This window comes from Ornithodoros turicata, unplaced genomic scaffold (assembly GCF_037126465.1).
Source record: "Ornithodoros turicata isolate Travis unplaced genomic scaffold, ASM3712646v1 ctg00001260.1, whole genome shotgun sequence".
Classification (NCBI taxonomy): Eukaryota; Metazoa; Arthropoda; class Arachnida; order Ixodida; family Argasidae; genus Ornithodoros; species Ornithodoros turicata.
The window spans coordinates 31,879-52,278 of NW_026999524.1; the positions used below are offsets into that span (position 1 = coordinate 31,879).

The 20,400-nt window shown below is 44.3% G+C and overlaps 1 protein-coding gene across 2 annotated transcripts; it reads left to right on the forward strand.

Annotated features, from left to right (window-relative positions):
• The first annotated feature begins 1,360 nt into the window (after positions 1–1,360).
• LOC135376730 (uncharacterized) lies at positions 1,361–4,496 on the forward strand. 2 transcript variants are annotated; one of them, XM_064609220.1, is made up of 11 exons: positions 1,361–1,493; positions 1,555–1,713; positions 2,271–2,339; positions 2,449–2,514; positions 2,574–2,642; positions 2,699–2,758; positions 2,886–2,918; positions 3,019–3,063; positions 3,140–3,172; positions 4,169–4,207; positions 4,330–4,496. In XM_064609220.1, the coding sequence occupies exons 2-6, from the start codon at positions 1,666–1,668 to the stop codon at positions 2,756–2,758; spliced, it is 312 nt and encodes a 103-aa protein (XP_064465290.1). In that variant the 5' UTR covers positions 1,361–1,493; positions 1,555–1,665; the 3' UTR covers positions 2,886–2,918; positions 3,019–3,063; positions 3,140–3,172; positions 4,169–4,207; positions 4,330–4,496. The 2 variants fall into 2 exon arrangements, with proteins under 2 accessions (XP_064465290.1, XP_064465289.1); XM_064609219.1 differs by lacking the exons at positions 4,169–4,207; positions 4,330–4,496 and having other exon boundaries at positions 3,140–3,240.
• Positions 4,497–20,400: the final 15,904 nt, after the last annotated feature.

Consider the following 20,400-nt stretch of genomic DNA (forward strand, 5'->3'; position numbering starts at 1 on the left):
TGCACCAAGGGGCACACTGGTTTTTCAGGCTGCGCTAAATGTACAGATGAAGGAAAATATGATGTCAATAGGGTGTACTACGCGACAGAAGTGTCAACATTAAGAACAGACGAAACTTTTCGTAATCAGGAAGACTCTGACCACCACCGTGGCCTTTCCATACTGACCGAGCTGCCAATCGACATTGTGAAGACCTCACCGTTAGACTATATGCATCTTGTATGTCTCGGTGTGGTCAGAAAGCTATTACTGCTTTGGGCGTCTGGTCCACTTTCTGTGCGACTGGGCCCATCGGAGAGGAACGCCTTTGCTGCAAAGAGCCTGGCTCTGAAGGGACATATTCCTAGAGAGTTTTCGAGGAAGCCAAGGGGTCTCGACGAGTTAGAAAGATGGAAGGCCACAGAACTTCGTCTCTTCCTCCTCTAAACAGGCCCAGTTGTCCTCGACGGCATACTTCCTCAGCAACTGTTTCATCATTTTCTAACTCTGCACTGTGCATGCACCATCCTCTCACACCACAAGCTGTATCTTACTGAAAATGACTATGCTGGGCTACTCATGTCACATTTTGTAGAGAAGTTTGCCGACTTGTACGGTCATCACCTTGTCTCCTACAATGTGCACGGCCTCTTACATCTGGCAGAGGATGCAAGGAATCATGGCCCCTTAGATTCCTTTAGTGCGTTCGACTTTGAAAATAATATGCAGGCCCTAAAAAGGGTGCTGAAGAGGCCTGCGTTCACCCTTGCACAATTGTACAATAGATTCCGTGAGAAGCAGCTAGCTTGCATCAACGCCTCTTTAGTGCCAAAGAAAATGGGACTACAAAATCCACACAACAGGGGCCCCCTTCTTCCCGCCTGTACCTCACCACAGTATGATGTTTTTGTAGGAAATTCTTTCACTCTGAGAACAACCTCACCTGACAACTGTTGCATAGTGCAGGGACACATCATTGAAATACAGAACTTTGCTACAATGCATGGTACAGGGGAGCCTTGCATCATTGGGCGCGAGCTAGTGCATAAACAGGACCTGTTTTGCAAACCCTTTCCATCGTCCTTGGTTGGAATTCACATTGTGTCCAAAGCAACTAACTGCAACATACGGCCCCTGTCTTGCGTAGCCAAGATCGTTGTATTACCATACAAAAGGGATATGGTGGCAGTCCCGATGCTCCACTTGCACTAATGTATAGCACCATCACCGTGAAGCAATACTTTTTTGTGTGTGTTTGTGTACAAAGTAGTACATGTGTGTATTCAGAAGCGTGATCATATATACAAGGACCTAATCTGTATTTTAGACACCATATGCCATTGTCAACTTTATTCTAAAAGACGAAGTTGGAGTTGTACCATGCACGTGGCTAGAGGGCAACCAGTGCAAATGGCCCAGGCGTCCTGCCCACACAGTAGACAAAATGGTCAAAAAAGCTCTCTCTCCTGGTGAAAACTATGAACTGCTGGACGTTCAAGTTAAAGGAGTATTCGGTAAGCTTGAGCTTGAACCCACGCAAAAATGTGTACCTTATCACTCTTATTTCATTTTCAGTGAGCTGGACAGAAGCTAGAAAAATGCTTCCTCTCGCAGAATACCAGTCTGACCTGAATGAAGCAGCCTTGCCCCCTAAAAGAATAAGGCGTCCAAGGGTCTTTAGTGACGATGAGGATGACAACTACCCTGCTGTCCCGCACTCTTTTCTTGCAAGAGGTACTCATGCTTGGAGATATAATTTTTTCGCTATAATTGACATGCAAAGTGATCAAAAGTAAGCTTTCATGCCTTTCTAAAAATAGGTATATGACTATCCGATGTGAAACTGACTGTGATATAGTATATCACAAAGGGCATCCCTTACAAGGGCACCAGCAAACTCCTAAAGCAACGTCTTAAAAACTTTCGATAATTAACTTTTTAATTATAAAAGCTACGAGGTTGTTCGAATGAGAAGATCTGATACTTTGGGTACCCCGATACCGTTGCCATTTTCAGAACAAAATACGTTCGGTAGCTGATCCGCAAAAAAATTGGGAAGGAAAACCATTTGTTTATTTTCTTCATTTATTTATTTTGTTCGCAGAATTTTGCTGGTACCTTTTGATATATACTATATTACAACCAGTTTCGTCTTGGGGAAAAAATTATATACCTATTTTTTTTAATCCCGAAAGTTTAATTTCGATCACCTGTATAATGTTTACTTGTGTGACGCTCATGCGCTGTAGATTTGCGTAAGTTCACATGATCCTTGAAATAATATATTGCAGCAAGCTCAGAAGGTCGGCCACCTTCACAGGCACCAGTGCTTTCATCTGAGAAGACTGTATCAAATGCAGGTAATTTGGTAACGTGATTGGCCGACATGCAGCATGTGATGACAAAGTGTGTGGTTATGTGTGAGGCTATTGCATGAAATTGCTGTTTTTGAGTGCATGCTTATTGCAGAGAAGCCCCCTGCAAGACGTTCAGCAGCTGACCCATGCCACTCTCTGTCACAATAGTCGTGTTCAGGTAATAACATGACGAGCCGCTCACTGAACACTGAATTTGTATGCATATTTGTGTTGCAGTCCAAAGTATTCCAAGGAACGAACGACACACGCAATGCCACCAAAAGTCTCTTGCGCCATTGCTTTCAGGTAGGCATGCTCGGTATAATATACCTGTAACGCTAATTTGGGTATACTTGAAAAAGGTCAGACTGGTGAGCGCACTGGAAGCCAGCAAACTGCGAATGTCACTGAACAAGCAATAGGTATGGTCATCTAGTACCTCGATGTGTGAGACTCGGGAGCTATGATATGTCACAAGTGAATTTCATGCCCGGTCCTCTACACGGACACCTTTCACTTTTTCTTATCTTTCTTTTTTTTTTCATGCAGATGATCCACAGCTGGATTTCCTTTCCATTGAGGGTACATGACCAACCTTATGCATAGTTCCGAAAAAGAGATTTCCTTTGTAGCATCCTGGTATGCATTATGTTCTCACTTATATTACTGTATTGCCTCACAGGAGGGCTCTCTGAGGCTGTTGACGACACGACAGACTTCGAGAGTGGTAAGAACAAAAAACGATGTTCATTAAAGCGAAATTTTGTTTCTCACATTGCCTGTTGCTTACATGTCTCTGCTAGTACATTCCCAAGAGTCAGTGGCAGCCGGAGCACGTAATACGAATCTTTAATTTTGCAATAATTCGCACGGCATTCGTGTACATACAGGGTGTCCCAGAAAACGTGTCATTGAATTATAATAAAAAAGCTACACCACATAGAGTAATGTGGTCAATGGCATTTGTTCTTGCTAGGTTTTTGCCACCTCCTGACGTGAATGTCGTGTAACGTAAGTAATTATGTAAATTTTTGCGAGCTTAAGTCGGAAATTTGCCAAGTAGAGCTCACTTTTTCTACTCCACCAATGTGAAGAGCGTGTCTAGTTTACTCAAATTAATGATAGTTGACAAGGATGTTCAGGAGCTATCCCATCGGAAAAAATAGCCGAACATCATGCTTTACGGGCCTCCCACAGGATAGCACGCGATGAATTTTTCAGCGCTCTCTTTGTCTGTCCTACGAAAGGAGGTTGGAAACCCAGCTCACCCCGGCATCGCAGAAAGGGATAACACAGGCATGGCTTATCGCGTCCGACTTTGGCTGGGATAATGCTTACCCTCTCCCAACTCTAGGAATTATTACTTTTTCTACTATCACTCTGTGGGCTGGCTTTGGAGCCTCCTTTTGTCGGACTCAGTGCAATTGCTCTCAAAAACGTCATCGTGCGTTATGGTTCGTTGCTCTGAAGAGCATGATGTTCGGCTATTTTTTCCGATGGCATAGCCCGTGAATATCGCAGTCAATTGAATTGATTTGAGTGAATTTGAGTGAATTCGGCACGCCCTTCATATTGGTGGGGTAAAAAAGTGACCTTCACTTTGCAGGTTTTTGAGTTCAGTTCGCAAATATTTACATAATTAAACTTGCGATACATGACATTCACATCAGGAGGTGGCAAAAACTTAATAAGAACAAATGCCGTGGACCGCATGATTCTAGGTGGCGTAGTTTTATTATTATAATTCAATGACACGTTTTCGGGGACACCCTGTATATGCATTAGAGCAATATCAGTAGAGACATGCTGATTAGTGTAGACATCTTTTTCAGAACTACGAGGCCAGAGACGTCAGGGGATGCCAGACTATGGTATGTACAATATATACACGCGCCTTTGAAACAAAATGTCACAAAATATGTATATGTGTTTCCTGACACCATTGATTTTTGCGCTATGAGAAAAATGAGTTTTTTTCTGTTTTTCTTTTCAGATTTTCAACACGTAGTGCTGAAGAACTTGAATATAATAAGACTCGTTCTCCAGCAACAAGGGGAGCTGTTGTCCAGCCTTATTCCTCCTCAGCCTTCGTAAACAGAAGCTGTAAAGCTGCTTGAGGGCCCATTGGAATCTACCGATCAACTTCAACAATTTGAAGAGGGGCTTACAAAGCAACAAGAGAAACACTTTGTAAGTGACGGCTGCATGTACAAGTACAATCAATATATCAGTCTTAGTACGCCCATATTTCCGACTACATAGGTTCTAGAGCTTTCACTGCTTGGCGGCCACAATACAAAGGTTGCTGTGCGGAGGATGTTATCCTACGTGATTACTGATGAACTTGGGAGACAGTACAGCTGGGAGGGAAAGAAGGGAAAGCTTCCTTTTAGGGACCTCCGCCTGCCAGGATTAATCCTTCGTAAGCAATCCATTTCGTTTGATACTCAGATTTGTCTTGAATAGATTTCTGCCTGTTGATGTTGTTCAGTTGCGTATTACTATCTTCATGTGTCAATGCATTATACCTTGTTTTCTCGGAATCCGCTTGCTTGCCTGTGCGGTTGACGCAAACTCAATGTGTGCATTTTGTGTCCATTTTCAAGGCGCCGTTCACATCCAGAAGAAACTTTCTCGAAGCACACAACACGAGGTCGAGCACGTCATAAAGGAATGGCTGCGCCATGCACGCGAAAGAGTGGAGCGGTCAAAACAGTGAGCCAGGTAACTTAATGGTCCAAATGGACAACTGCCTTTGTGACTAACTAGTTGTTCATCTTGTTTTCAGTGCAAGACTCACACATGCTTCATTCGTTCCAGGGAGCCCCTAGTCATACATTAACTGTACCATATATATTGGGTGCGTAATTAAAAACTGACCAGAATTTTTAAAACTAGAAACATTAATTTTTCTCAATTAGAATAAACAGTGATGTAATGTAAGACAATGGGGCCATCTTTGGGAGGTACCAGTTAACTTTGTAATTATATAAGACATAGAACTTCGCTTCAATGAATTCTTGGTAACTTTCCATGCCCTGATGCCATTGTCGTTTTCAGAAAAAGTAATCCGTCTAGGAGGAGTCGTTGAAAAAAACTCAAAGATGCATGTTTTTGCGTCTTTTCTTCATTTTGTTGATTAGTGCACCTGTAATCCTCTCTGGCGTACGTCTTGCTCTCATCCTACGAGAATATGATAGTAGGAAGAGCAGATGAAACTGCGTGCGCCGGCTAGAAGATAGACTGTTTTCCCGCGACTGCTTATTTACTGCAATACTTTGCTTATTTCAATAGTAACCTTTCCGCTGCTGGGTATGTCACAACTCTTAAGCTCCTTGCCGTCAGGGGCATTTGCTTCCTTCCTTCTCTCATATTCGAGGATGAGGGCAAGACGTGCGCCAAAAAGGACTATAGAGGTTGTCGAATAAACAAAATAATGAAGAAAAGACGTATCTTTGGTATACTTTTTTGAATTGACTCCCCCTAGGCAGGTTCTTCTTTTGAAAAAAAAAAACTGCAGTGTCATCACTGCATGGAACACTCCCAGTGTTGTCATTGTAGCGAACTCGATGTGTTATGAAAAAGTTAATTACTGAGAGTAATTAAGACAACGTCCTAACTGGCCACCGGTACCTTTCAAGGATGGCCCCCACGCCATACATTACACCACCGTTTATTCTAACTGAGCACAATTAATCTGTATATTTTAAAAAATTCTGGTCAGTTTTAATGATGCACCTTGTATATATATACATATATAGAAACATTTATTAAAGCGGTAGAACGTGTATTCCTACATGCTTTGTATTCACTGGAGGAAGCCCCAGCTGCAGATTTACATTGTGCAGTTTACATTACAATATTTATATATGTTATGTTCAGCGCAGAGACATTTCTGTGCATATCACACTGTATTTTAGAGAATAAACTATATGCCTGGTTCTAAATGCCTTGTAACTGACTCCTTGAGTGTGGCACGGAAACTAGAATGAAATTTATTACATTTGAAAAGCAATTGCAAGTAACATCCCATATTCGTTCAAAAGTCTCATGGCGACGTCGTGGGGACGTTCCTGGGATCTACAAAAGGTGCCGAAATCCTGGTCTCCAGGATCTCCCCTGGATATCCTGGGGATCTGCAGGGTGCTCCCTGGGATATCCTAATGTCCAAATTGGGATATCTCGCAGACGTCACTGGGACGTATATGGTTTACTGGGACTAGACTGTTGTATATGGACACAGATTCCTTCATCATAAAGTTGAGTGAAGAGAAAGCGCTTCTCAAACTAGCTGACAAGCATCTGGATAACTCTAGCTATGACCCCGATCATCCGTTAAATTCGGCGAAAAATAAGATGGTACTGGGAATGTTTAAAAACGAGATGCCTTGTGATCACATTCTCGGTTTCTGTTGTCTGAAACCAAAACTGTACGCTCTCGAACTGAGTAGCAAAAAGCAGTACAACCGTGCGAAAGGTGTGAAACATTGAAACAATGTAAACAAAGGTGTCTCAGTGACAAAGATTGCTCTCAACCCTTTGGATACAAAGCGTTACATTTGTGCAGATGGAATTGAAACGTTCCCTTTTGGTTTTCACACCTAATCATATGTATGCATCGGACAAGTGTAAACAAAGATGGAAGCATCAGGATGGTAAATGATGGAAAAGTCAATTACCATCAATATAGATGTTACCCTTTCTTTATTCTTGTGTTTTTTTTTCTAACAAGTGTTTAACACTAAAGGAGTGTTGATTGTACATATCTTCATATGACTTATTCAGTGCAGCTTTCTTCCTAAGTTTTTTTATGTGAATGAGAGAGTTGTCACTTCCTTAAATAATGAAACTTTTTCAAAGTGTTTGCAAAAAAAGTGGAGTATGTACTTTGCAAAACAGCTTGTTTCAGTTCTCTTGTTTTCAAAGTGATGATGAAATTGTGACTGTAAAATACTTTTCGCCATTTTTGTGAGCTGTCTGATGTAATGTATCCTACTTTCTTGCTAAGATGACTAAATAAAGGCTCTTTTCTTTTCAAAAACAAATTTATTCACTTTTAGAGTACACTACAACATGACATATTATCTGTTTTTCGTGGTATCTGTTTACGCACAAGTATTGCTATCAACCTATCATTGAGTTTAAAGTTGGTGTGTGAGAACCTCCGAGTACACTCTTCAAGTAGAAACCCACAGCAGAGAAGACTACCTACATAGAGACAATAAAGTCCACATGTGGCTGAGCCGTATCCCTGAAGTCGTTTCCTGTTGTAGTGAAATGAAGATGCTGGGTGTATGAATTTGTAGAACTCCTTGTATAGTGGTCGCATTCCGTAGCTATCGAAATAAGAAATGCTCCTATCGTTAGAGATATGGAATAGAGTCCAGTGTTCTCCCGGGGAAGATCTTGGAGCTGTATTCACCACATAAAGACCCGGTCCAGCTTTTTGCAATGCAATTTCATCGCGAGTGAAAGTTCCACGAAAGCATGTCCTTGTGCAATGGTTCCGAGCAAAAGCTGCATAAAATTCCCATTCTTCCATTTTGATTCGTTTATACGAATTTAACGCGTCTGTCTTTGTTTATTTCCAGAACACGAGGTGTCTCGGAAACAAAGAGCACCGTGACAGCTTCTGTAAGGTTAGCAGCAAATGTCAATGTGAGACGAACATTAGCTTGAAGCACTGGACTTAGTGACTGCAGTTCCAGATCCGGTGTGAGGTGATAATAAAGCATAAATGTCTCTTTTGCATATGCAGCCGGAGCTAGAGGTATATCCTTGGTCTTAAGTTTGTGAAGCAAATTCATGTATCCCTTTGCATAGATGTCTCGTTGAAAGTCTAAGTCGTCGGTGTAGTGTTGACCGCCAACGTCGAGCACTGCTCTTTTGAGTTTAAAATTTTCAAGCTCAAAAGGGTTCCGTTCTCTATGACCCTGATATGCTTCACTCTTGACCATCAATACGGTCAACTTAGAAGGAACTCGTTCACTATAGAGATCATCAAATATCACCTGAGATTGGTTTGGAGCGATTGTCCTATACTTAATCTCTAAACCTCGAAGAAGGTATGTGGCGGGTGTCGTTTGAAGTCTTCTTTCAATGCCAACGAGTACGCTTGGAGAAACCTGCACACGTCGGAGGTAGAGCACAATTCGAGAAAACTCTATTGTATGCTTTTCAGTCTCGCTGGGACCAGAGAGGAGCCTAAATTCGTCAGTCCATTGTCTTAGCACCACTCGTATATCAGTGTTATTAAGGACAAATTTCTCTTGCTGACAGATGTCGCTAAAGATAGGAGAATAAAGATCACAGAGAGTTGATCCTTTGGTGCGTTTATAGCGTGCGAAAAGTCCTTTTGCTTCGTTGGGGACAGCAAAATTTTCAGATTCTCCCACTGGATCTGGTTCGTAAAGCATTGCAGACAGGGTGTGAGTTTGAGTAACATTGTTTGCATTTGTAACAATGTCCAAGTAAGAACGATAGGCATAATGTTCGAAATTAGATACCAGAGTCGAATTAAGATAAATGTGGACATGATGAAAGAGAGAAGATGCAAATGCTTGTACAGGAATAACGTTGTCAGTTGTCACTGTACTGCCAGTTGTAGTCAATGCTGCGTCTCCATTTTTACGCACAACTCTACATTGAATGTGTAAGAAACTCGACTGGAGATCAAAGAAGCCGCCACCGAGACCGGGAACATTATATTCAATCACACCGCTCGAGGTAGGTGCAGAAATGGGGAAAAACTCCACATATTCTGACTTCTCCAGAGAAAAGTTTGTCGGTGGAACAGAAAACAGGTCCAACTGATTCGTTGTGCAGAAGCAAGAATTTTTATGTACTAAGGCGATGGTACACATCTTTTCTTCCTCAGGTGAAAAAGTCAACCTTTCTTCGTTTCTTCGTTGGTTTTACTGATCGATCAATTCTGTTGCCCTTGCTTTTATTACATTTCCTACCCTTCCCTCTGAGTCAATGCAGCAACTCGTCACGAGTTGAATGGATGGTGCGACCAACCCCTTTCCTTAGTGCCTCCTCCAAACGTTGTTCCCTGTTTCACTTCCTCCGCTATGTGACGTCCTGTGTCAAGAAGTTTCCGACCTACATAGGGCGCTACCTGTTTAGTCAGTATAGGTATAAACCGCTGCACCAACTCAGAAAAAAAGCCAGATCCAACTTGATAAAGAGGAGCTGAGTAATGTGGCAATGGTTGATCTCGTTTACCGCTGCCGAAATGCGATATACAACAGGGTGTCTGAGTAATATGCATTTTCGAAAATGTAATGTTACTCCCACACGACCAGAACCAGCAATGAAGGGAATGAAATCACCTATCTCGTTTGCCAGTTCGATTTGAATGCTAGTCAGCTCCTTGACAGTCACATATTTTTAGTAAAGATTTGTGAAAGAGTAGGACATAACCTCATTCCGACTCTGCAGTCTAAATGGGAGAAGTCGAAGAAGGGGTGCGGTTATATCACCTACAGCTTCACTTTAGATGATATCGCTGTAAACGAAAATGTAATTTTGCGCTGGGGGGGGGGGGAAGAGGCAGACATCACGCTGAGCAACTGTGAAACTGGAGAAGGTTGTTCGTTTTCCAAATCCAAGCATCAGAGCTAAATATGGGTGAAATGTAACGTAACCCTCATTGCGACGTTCCAGTTGACAAACTCCATTATAGGGATTGTAAAATATGAGACGAGCATCTTCTAGTAGGTGTAAGTTTGCTCGATATGCGTGATTTATCGCATCGGCGAGGTCCTTCCCTGACTCATAATACCCTTCTGGAACTTCGTATTTGGTTGTACGTGAACGATACGTGATTAGGGTGACTTTCTCTTCAGTGTCCACCTGATATTTCAATACTTTTACTGGCTGGCCTTCATCCAATTCCGAAGAACCGATAATCTTTTCAGGAAGGCCAAGCTTAGCAGAGAGAGTTGAACTTAATTCCAGACCAGTATTTAGTGGAAGTTGTATTTCATAATGACCACTGACTCGTATTATTTTGGCTTGGTTTTTGAAGTGTTTCTTTAGAAGTTGACGAAAAGGTACAATAATGTTTTCTCCCGCAAGAAACTTAACTTGCTCAGTCGTGGTTACGCCACCGAAGAGGCTAGTCTCCGATATACCATTAACGATATCTGTGACATTATTAATTGCAAATGGGATATTCACCTCCGCCAGAGCAACCTCCCACTTTCCATCTAATTGCACTGGCTGAGCTAGTTTAACTCTGAACTTGCTCATTGTGTTACTAGGAAATACATCACTCGAGGCGTTTGACAGTCAGTTGACATAGAACTGGCTCGCCATTGTTTTTCTTTTTCTAAAATGAAAACAACATGATCGTGAGGAGTTCTTTTAAACCAAGAGCGAAGTCAAATGGGTGCGAAATTTAAAATTTGGGGGCGCAGGTAGCGCCATCTGTTGAACGGCGGTAAATTTGCTGGAAGTGCTGCCATCTCTAGACGAACGAACTCAACTCCCCATGACGCCACCTGGCGTAAAAGAAATCAAACAACCTCTCCACCCCACACAATTCTATTCTGATTAGCGACGCAAGTAAACATGTAGAGCCCGTGGCCCAGTGGCTTAAGCTGCTCGTCTGACAACCTAAAGGACCCAAGTTCGATTCCTAGTGTGTTTCACCATGACGTCATTATTGTTACTTAATCTTATCATTGATATCATATCACTAAGATTAACTATGTGACGTCACTGATTAACTATCTTATCCACTGACCTCACTGGTATGAGGGCGGAGCGGCTGCGGCTTGGAGTGACGTCATACGTCCTTGATGACGTCATTTCCTGTTTGACGTCATTTCCTGGCTGCAGAGTTAATCTATAGTATTACTCACCTCCACAATATAATTGCTATTTTGCGAACGTAAAGAATGCCCTTTAGGTTTTGCATTCGTTCTGACGTTCTAGTGATGAAAGAAAATCGAGGGGATGTAACCACACACATAGCTCATTTTATGGCGCTTGCTCGCGAAGTCCACAGCGACGGAGCTATCGCAAATACTTTGATGGATGTGATTCAGGAGTCCACCGGGCGCATTGAAAATTACGAGCGCGAGGGTAGTGGGTTTGTATCCACTGACGTCCAAAAAGTTCAAATGTGTATTTCCACTGTCAAAATTAAAAAGTTTGGATGCGAGGGGGTACTTCCCACAAAGTGTTAACGAATATCCATTTACCAGCACGCAAGGAGGGTGAATGTTTTATATACAATACACTCGCTCTCCTGCATCCACAGGAAAGGAATTCATGGAAAAAATGTGAAAATTATGCAGCAGATTACTGGTGGCCAAGCCGCTTCCCTGTTTCATTCTCTGATCTGGACGAGTTCGAAGAGAAAAATAGGATATCTGTGTACGCGTACGTCGATCAGGAAGTGCATGTGTCACGACCCCCAAAACTGGAAAGCGAAAAGAAAATTCACTTATTGGAGGTTGATGAGCATTTTTTCGGAATTAAGTCCCTCGAGCGTTTGTTGACGAGAAAGAACACGCGTTTCGTATGCGAACATTGCACTGGCTCTTTTAATGAGGAAAAGAGCATGGCGAAACATCGACGCCTTTGCGCGGACGTGAACGAAATCCTATTAGAATTTTGTGAACCCGGAGAAAATTTTGTAGAATTTACTAAAATACAGTACATGCAGCAGTACAACTTCGTCGTTGCGTTGGACACGGAGAGCGTACTCGCACCCAGTGGTGTTGGCATGCAACGTCACATTACCTCTAGCTTCTGTGCTGTGCTTGTGCGCAACCACGACTCAAAGGTGATGCGACACACCATGGGGAAGATGTTGCGAGGCAGTGCGTGAGAGCATTGATGGAAATGCGGGATGAGATGATCGCCCTGAACGCTTGCCCCGCCGCAATGGTGCTGAATGATGAGCAATGCGCTGAGCACAGAGCTGCTACCCACTGTGCGTACTGTAAACAGGAGTTTACCGAAGAACCCCGTGTCCGGCATCACGACCATTCAAAGCATTGTAGTGCGGGCGAGACAAATTATATCGCGACAGTGTGTAACACCTGTAACGTCGCGTGTACGACGAGGGAAAATTGCCGATCATGGTACACAATTTGTCCTACGATTTGGCCGGGTTGCTGCGGGAATTTCACATTCTCGGGTGGAAGCGACCTCGCTTCATTGTAGCCAGCTCCATGAAAAAAATTCGTTCGTTCAAAATTGGCACCTTCCTCTTCAGAGATACCATGCAGTACCTGAATTCGTCACTGGGGGAGCTTGTGGAAACTGTCAAATGCATGGGGGGCGCAGAGGCGTTCCAATGCCTTAAGCAGGTATTTGGAGACGATTACGAAATTTTGCTTCGTAAAGGTGTATTCCCGTACAGCTATATTAGTTCTTTCGCAGTGTACGATGAATTGGCCCTACCAGAAAAATCCGCCTATCGAAACGATCTAACTGGGGAAGATATAAGTGACGAAGACTACCAGTACGCTCTGCATGTATTTGAACATTTTGGGTGCTCCAGTTTACAGGATTATAATGCATTGTACCTGAAAACGGATGCCCTATTACATGCTGACGTGATGCAGCACTTCCAACGTCTGTGCTACAGCGCACGCAGATTGGAATTGCTTCATTGTGTTTCTCTAGCATCCTATTCGTGGCAATGCGCTCTAAATTACACGCAGGCAAAACTGGAGTTAATCATCGACGAGGACATGTACAGAACCATCGAATCGGGCGTTAGAGGCGGACTCTGTCAGGCGAGCAGACGTCATTTACGTGCCAACAACCTTCTGTGCAGTGGCTATGATCCCGATAAAGAGGAGGTGTACATATCATACATAGATTGCAACAATCTTTACGGATTCAGTATGATAAAGCACCTCCCAGTTGGTGATTTCGAATGGGTCGAGGATTTTAGCTCCGTGGATTTTATGCGTCACCCCAGTGAATCAGACGTTGGCTACGGGTATGTATGTGACTTGGAGTATCCAAAATCTATCCACGCAACGGTACAATCTGTTCACGTCGAGGTACTGGATAAAAGTATTTTCTTGCTCGGGATTGTAATCGTCGTACCCCTCGTGATTAGAGTAGTATAGATTCGAGCCCCACAACAGCCACATTTTCTAATCCAGTTCTAGGAATTTCTAATCCACCACCGATTTCTAAGCCAGATCCAATCCAGGCTCCACCCCTTCATGATGATCCATCTAATTTCTATGTGATTGGCTACCCTTCATTGCCACAACATCTGCTCACTCGCTCATAGACACCAAAATGATCTATTCTATTCAATTCTAAGTCATAGGCTTCCAAATCGCTCACCTGTCTATTGGTCCGGGGGTGGTCACTTCCATTCATTTCTAAAACCTAGTGATTGGCTGGTGATTGACCTATTGGCTGCCTCTCATACATGCTCGATAGACTCATTTGTCATTTCCACTCTCTAGTTACTCTGTCACACGCTTTCAACTGTATATTGCTTCATAATTTCAACCGCAACATAGACAACCGCTCGTGGGTCAATTCCATTCATTTCTGGGCCAGCTCACAGGCCCTCCAAATTGCATATCGGCTTGGGATGCTTTCTAGTTAAGCCAGGACAACGCTTCGAAATAGTAGGGACATAGAAAAACAGGGAAATAGTTTTCAACATTTATTAAACACATCATAGCATTCTCAGAGAGATTGTAGTTCTCTCTGAGGCACTTCCAGGCACACTGGGCATTTCCGCTCCGCATCCGTGGTGTTTTTCACATAAGTACCATGTGGATCACCCAAGTGTTCGTCCTTCTCCATCCACGGCTCAGTCCCAGACCACACGCGGGAACAGCATGTCACAGAAGTATCAGGTCTCTTCCTGCACATCTTCTGGGGCGAAAAAAGAACATTCTGAGCTTCACTATTTACATCATCCATTTAAACTTACCATATTCACAGCTTCCGTAAGGGTAGGATTCGATGTCATTGCAGAGGTATCGCTTGTCGTCATATGCCATCAGACTTCTTTTGACGTTTCTGATGGTGTACATGCACTGTTTCTTTCCAACTATTGACACTTGCTCATTCGATACGCTCACGTGGTTGAATAAGGTATCACAGTATTTCTCATGAAGGAGGTGCTCGCGTACAATATTTTTCTTTACCCCTTTAGCTCTTGCAATTTGCTTTTCTCCAGCTAGTTTGATGGAGTACATTTTAGCTTTCAAGCATATTACTTCTTCGATAGGTACACTACCAGTTTCGCTTTTGAAAGCCCCAAGTCTCCCATGATTCTTTTCACTGTACAGTAGATGATCCTGGTCGAAGGAAGACAAATCTAGGTGGTCGTCGGCGATTGCTCGTAACTGATCTTCGTAGTCCTTGCAGAATAGGCTGAGGATCAGAGAGTCCGTGTCAAAGTAACAGGTAATCACTGGACAAGTGAGCTTACTCAAGAAGGTTTCGTAGTAGAATGAGTACATGGTTAATTTACTCAGTTCCAAAATCGTAAACCCAATCTGGAGCGGGAAATCGCATCGCACTTTTCTTTTGCGCATTTCGTACATGAGACAATCCGGGGACAAAATTTCCATCCTCACGCATTCCGCCCGACTCCCGAGGCGACTCGCCGTCTCCTCATCGAAGGCTACTCGAATGTCCCGCATGTTAAATTTATTTAAAAGCGTTCTTCTGAATACCGCATTATTTGAGAGTTTATAGAAATTGTTTTCGAACGTCGTGCTCGAGGCAACGCGTCTGGCAACATTGTCCTCGATGTAGGGACGCAGGAATGGTGCCAGGCGAATTTTAGAATTCTGTCAATTTTCGTCACTCTCATACCCAATCTACAACAGAGTGCGAGCAGCGCATAATGAACGACGTACTCGACCTTGTCCTTGCACGTGAGCAGCAGCTTTTTGCTGTTAGCTGGCTGATACATATGTGATGACTTTCCATCTCCCGAAAGGTGGTTTTGAGTGGGTCGATCCTTCGAGGTACAGCGAGATTGATTTTCTCAACATTCCTCAGGATTCGGAAGTGGGTTACGTGTACGTGGTATACTTGTCGAACTGCACGCGCTCACCAGGGATTTTCCCCTGGCACGCGAACACAGGTGCGTGGACAACAACGAACTCTCCCCCTACCAGCGACACCTGAAAGATGTGTTGTTGCTGAACACCCCTCCCACACAGAAACTTGTGCTGACATGCCACGACAAAGAACGCTACGTCGTTCATTATGCATTGTGCGCTGTGCACGTGAGGTTGGGCATGAAAATAAAACGAGTTCACAACATCTTCTCATTCCACCAAGACAACTTTTTGCGAACCTTCGTGCAGAGAAACCTCGCGTTGACGAATGCCGTGACCACGAAATTTGAGCGACTTCTGTACAAAACCATGTCGAACAGTACGTTCGGTAAGTCGATACACAATGTGAGACGCATGCAAAGCTATAGCCTATGACAAAGAAAGCGCGCTCCGAAAAGCTAGCTCCGTCAACACTCAGCATTTTCACATTCTCAGTGACAAGTGCACCTTATACGAGATGAAACAGCATCACATAAAATGCACGCACCTTCTTTGTGTGGGCTTTGCCATTTTAGAGACATCCAAAGTCCGAATGTACAGCTTCATCTACGAGTCGCTCGTTTCTCGCTTGACGTGCTCAGTGTAACTGATCTCTAGCGATATGGACAGCATATTTTTTTCTCTCACTTGTGCAAGCCTGGAAGAGCAGCTGATGAAAATCGAGGACGAGTTAGATCTGTCTTCTTATCTGCCGGACCACCGGCTTTTCAACGACGAGCATGCGAACCAGATGGGGTACTGTAAAGACAAGAGTGGAGGCGGAGTTATTCAGGAAGTCGCAGTCATCTGCGCCAAAATGTACAGCATTCTCTTGGCTGGGACACACAAACAGATCGCGAAAGCGATAGGCGTTAAGAAAGACGTGGTGAGAAAACAGGAGAAAACAGGGGAAACACTTATTGCAGGAAGTGTACCGAGATTCTCTGTTCAATGAAAAGACAGTCTCTCAGAAGCAGTGCACTTTCCAGATCATAAAGCAAACAATGTACACCATTCTGAGACTCAAGAAGAGCTTGGTCCCCTACGACGACAAACGCTCGTGAACGCCATACACTCCTTCCCTTACAGAACCTGCGAATACGGTAAGCTTTGCTGGTGTTTTGACGCGTACCGCATTACGATAGTACTCTTTCTTTGTGCAGCATCGGAAAACCCGGAAGAGAGCCCAAGAGTGTCGTCGTCAGGGGTCGAGTGACCGTGGAACAGAGAGGCGCACGCGCATATAATCGAGAATAAAAGTTCTAGTCGAGACATGCTCTCTCTCCCTCTCTCTCTCGCAGACAGGAGAGGCACGAGTCGTCGTGGCAGTGTGGTAGCGGAATGGGTGTACGAAAAGAATGACCGTTCTGTCATCGTGCTGGTGCAGTGACCCGCGCAATCACGATGCTACGATGAAGATTTCCTGTTCCTTTTATGGCGTGTCTGATCATCTCGTAATGCTCTGTTAGTGAGATCAGACAAGTCAGGGAGGGTGCAGGCATCTATCGACAAACTGCTTTGTATGAATTCAATAAAGATGTTTCAGTGAAAAAACACAGAGTCTCGTCAAGGTTATTCGGACTGTTTAATGTGTTGCATTTCGATAACCAAACGGTATTTCAATGAGTCGGTGACAAAGTTCACGATGTAGACTGCTTGCAAATGACGCTGCTTCCGCAGGGCATACTTAATGTGAGCGATGGCTCGAGCGAGAAGGTCCATGATGTCTGCATCGATGTAGTTGAAGTCTGCGTTAGCCAAGCTCACAAATTCGCTCCTCAGTCCCAGGGGTCCATCTGGAACCGTTATACAGACATTCTTTTAACGGGCGTAGATCCCACACACCATCTCCTGCAGCGGCCCCGGCGATATCTCTCCTATATTGCCAAAGCCTACCATGTCTATCACGTAGCAAAAGACAGTGATGACAAGCTCGTTGCGGGGAATTTAGTTGTTTAGACATTCCTTCTCCACTTCTTCCCAAGCAGAAGCGTGGGTGCGGGAACAATTTTGTAACGAGTGGTAGCTGAACATCTTCACATATTGATGACTCGAGCGCGGTGCGCGCTGCCTTTATACAAATGAACGCGCATGCAAAGAAAAGAGAGCGAAACCGAAACGAAGAAGCCACCCGTTACCGCTAGGAGCGCGCGCGTGCAGTGGAAGGTGGAGAGAGCGAAACCGAAACCGTCTGCGGCCGGGTGGACGGACTGATGGCACAGAATGACTGATGGCACTGCGCGTAGCTGCCGCGGCGCGGCGCCCCTGTCACTTGCTCGCTGGCTGTCATGAAGAGCAGACGTGCGCTCGGTTGCTCTGCAGTCCCCGCGCTTGCTCAATTTCTGCCTGCCTGTCGGATGGAGCAGTCGCACTGTCGCCGCGGGGGAAAAGGTGAGTGATTTGACGATCTTTGCACGTTGTTTTACCACGCTCCTTTTCTCCCATGTTTGCCGCGCCCCCGTATGCGCATGTTTAGCGGTGACCAACGAGTGATTTCCAGATGTTTGTGCGTTGTTTGACCGCCCTCGTGTTAAGCCTTTTCTAAGCTATTCGTCATCATGAACCTATACCAACTACCCCGGATTGTTCCTATTGTGCTTTTGTTCGACGCATGTTTTGCGGTTCCCGCCTTTTGTTAGCTGCATAGTGTTGTGGTTAGGCCTAACTGGCCGCCTTTTTCCCGATGTGTACTGTTTTCTCTGTGCTGTTTAGCAGTAGCGGTTAGACCTTTTCTCTCACATGCCTAGACTTGTTTAGCAGTGTTACAATTTTTACCTGCCACTAGGGTCTTGTTGTTCTCTGTCTTTCTCGCATACAGCTATGATGGTGGCGCCATCTGGTGTGATGCCTTGCAACTAGGTGGCCACCTGTCGTCGATCTCTGCAACTACTCGCCGCCGACAACTACCAACATGGCAGGCGCTGGTCACTCGGGCGTTCCGGAGCGGTTTCTTCGCCATGGCATCATTGATTTTCGGATAAATTGTTTCTCTCCACTCTATTTCTATCTATTTTTTTCTTTTTTATGACCACGGTTATCCGAAAACGCCCATCTTGGTCTGGACACGTATTAGATGTTCCCCAATTAGTGTGATGACTCTCTGGATGGTGCTGATTACTGTGGGGGGTCCCAATTAGCTCTAATTGGTTAATTAATCGTGTTTAGACGAAGATGTGCGTTTCCAGATAAACGTGGTCAGTATTTACCACTGCCTGGTTGACTCGACGCAACGCGGAGTCAACATGACCCGTTTACATGACCGAGTCGAACCGTACAACCCAACGCGACCCGATTTTGTCGAATTCATCTAAACGCGGCTGTGTTGCTTCCAGTAACTTCCCGCTTCACACAGGCGACGCACCCGCTTCATAATAAAATCGTTCGAATAAAGCCTGCGCAATTTTGTGGAGGGAGGTATGTCGTACACATGTTCCTGACAGCTGGAAGGTTACAGATATACAACCACCTATGTGTGTAATTCTGGGGCGGAGTCGCACTTATTCCTTTAACAGCATCTTTCCTGTACACCGAGCACAACAAGTTATACGCGGGGTTCCGTGTTTTCGGTTTTTATTTTTGGGCAGACTCGGCGTATATTTTTTGTCTTTCTTAATTTTCACGAAAATCGGCGTTTTTCGATGTTTTTCCTGGCTTGTATGGTTGACCCGGTCGTTATCGGCGAATACAAATCGCAATGTACTAATATTTCTGCACGACGCTCATTCAACCTGGCGTTGTTAGCTGTGGGGCGTTTTACGGCTAACGAAAAAGTAATCGGACATTTAGAAAAAGTCAAACTCGGAGCAGATTTACAAATTTACATTTTTCACGACCATCGCATATCTGTATGTTTTTCCGATCTGCATCAACAATTTGCGTTGTCCGTGGAGTGTCCCTCTGTATTCGGTGTTTTTCGATTAAAACCGAATGAGGGAAAACTTATCCGGTGTATGTTGTTCGCTGTTCTTCGATTAAAACCAAAAACGCGGAACCCTACTTATACGCTTTACAGGTAACGCTAAATGTACTGTGTTAATTTGCGAGTAAAATGGCAGTAAAACGGCTCGGGACGACATCTGGCGGGAAATAATCCCCAAGTTGTCAAGCAACAATGTTATATGTTCCCGGCCTGGCTTACTTCTCATGATGACTGCATGACCGACTTGGTTTATTTGAGACACAGCTTTACGCACATCCAATGTAGCTTTTGCGCCGTACTTGACGAGCAATGTGGAGTTGGTGGTAACTGCGGCAATGTGTTGCCCATAATTTTTGATTTTACTTTTCTAAAAACTATGAGCGCAATTGGGACGTAAGAGAAATGAGGGCTCAGGATAACGAACAGATAAATTTTCTGAGATTGAAGCCCTATACTACTTAGGGTAACCGACGGTTCAGAACCCAAGTAATGGTGAACAGACGCTGTCACGTACTTTCTCATTTATTTACTTGGACGTGCCCACCTAGGTGCCACGTACACGGTGCTGCAAAACCAATCAACCGAATAGAGTAACTACAAACAACACTGCACACCGAAGACACTCAACAGGTTATGCAACATAGTTATATATACTGAACAACAATGGCCAGAACTGTGCGAGGTAGATGCTTGAACCCGCCTCAACCACACGGACTCTTCTGTTGTCGTGTATGACTTTGGCGTCAAGTAGATTCACATGGACGAGTATGGACCTGCATTTACCGAAAGGCTTCCACTGCAAAGATACTACTGCACCCACTGGTCGACAGCGGCAAAAATGACCGTTTATGGTGATGTGGCTAGTAATAAAGACCGCCTCAAACAGCATTACTATACTATACTCTTACTATAATACACCTCGGGCACATCTTCTAACTAGCAATCCTACGGATCCGCGCTTTCAGTGTCTCTAAATGACCTATAGATAGGCTCTCGCCCTCAACTATGTCAAAATTGCTAGGTCCCTGGCCAAATCCAACTCACCAACGCTCTGCCCTGGTGCCCAACGCACCTTACAGGAACTTGGCTG

What these genes read in the sequence shown, in the direction of transcription:
- LOC135376730 (XM_064609219.1), top strand. Translation starts at nt 1,424, where the DNA reads ATGGTCAAAAAAGCTCTCTCTCCTGGTGAAAACTATGAACTGCTGGAC. An exon ending in TCAAGTTAAAGGAGTATTCG is followed by an intron (nt 1,494 to 1,554) that starts GTAAGCTTGAGC and finishes TTTCATTTTCAG; the next exon opens with TGAGCTGGACAGAAGCTAGA. An exon ending in GCACTCTTTTCTTGCAAGAG is followed by an intron (nt 1,714 to 2,270) that starts GTACTCATGCTT and finishes AATATATTGCAG; the next exon opens with CAAGCTCAGAAGGTCGGCCA.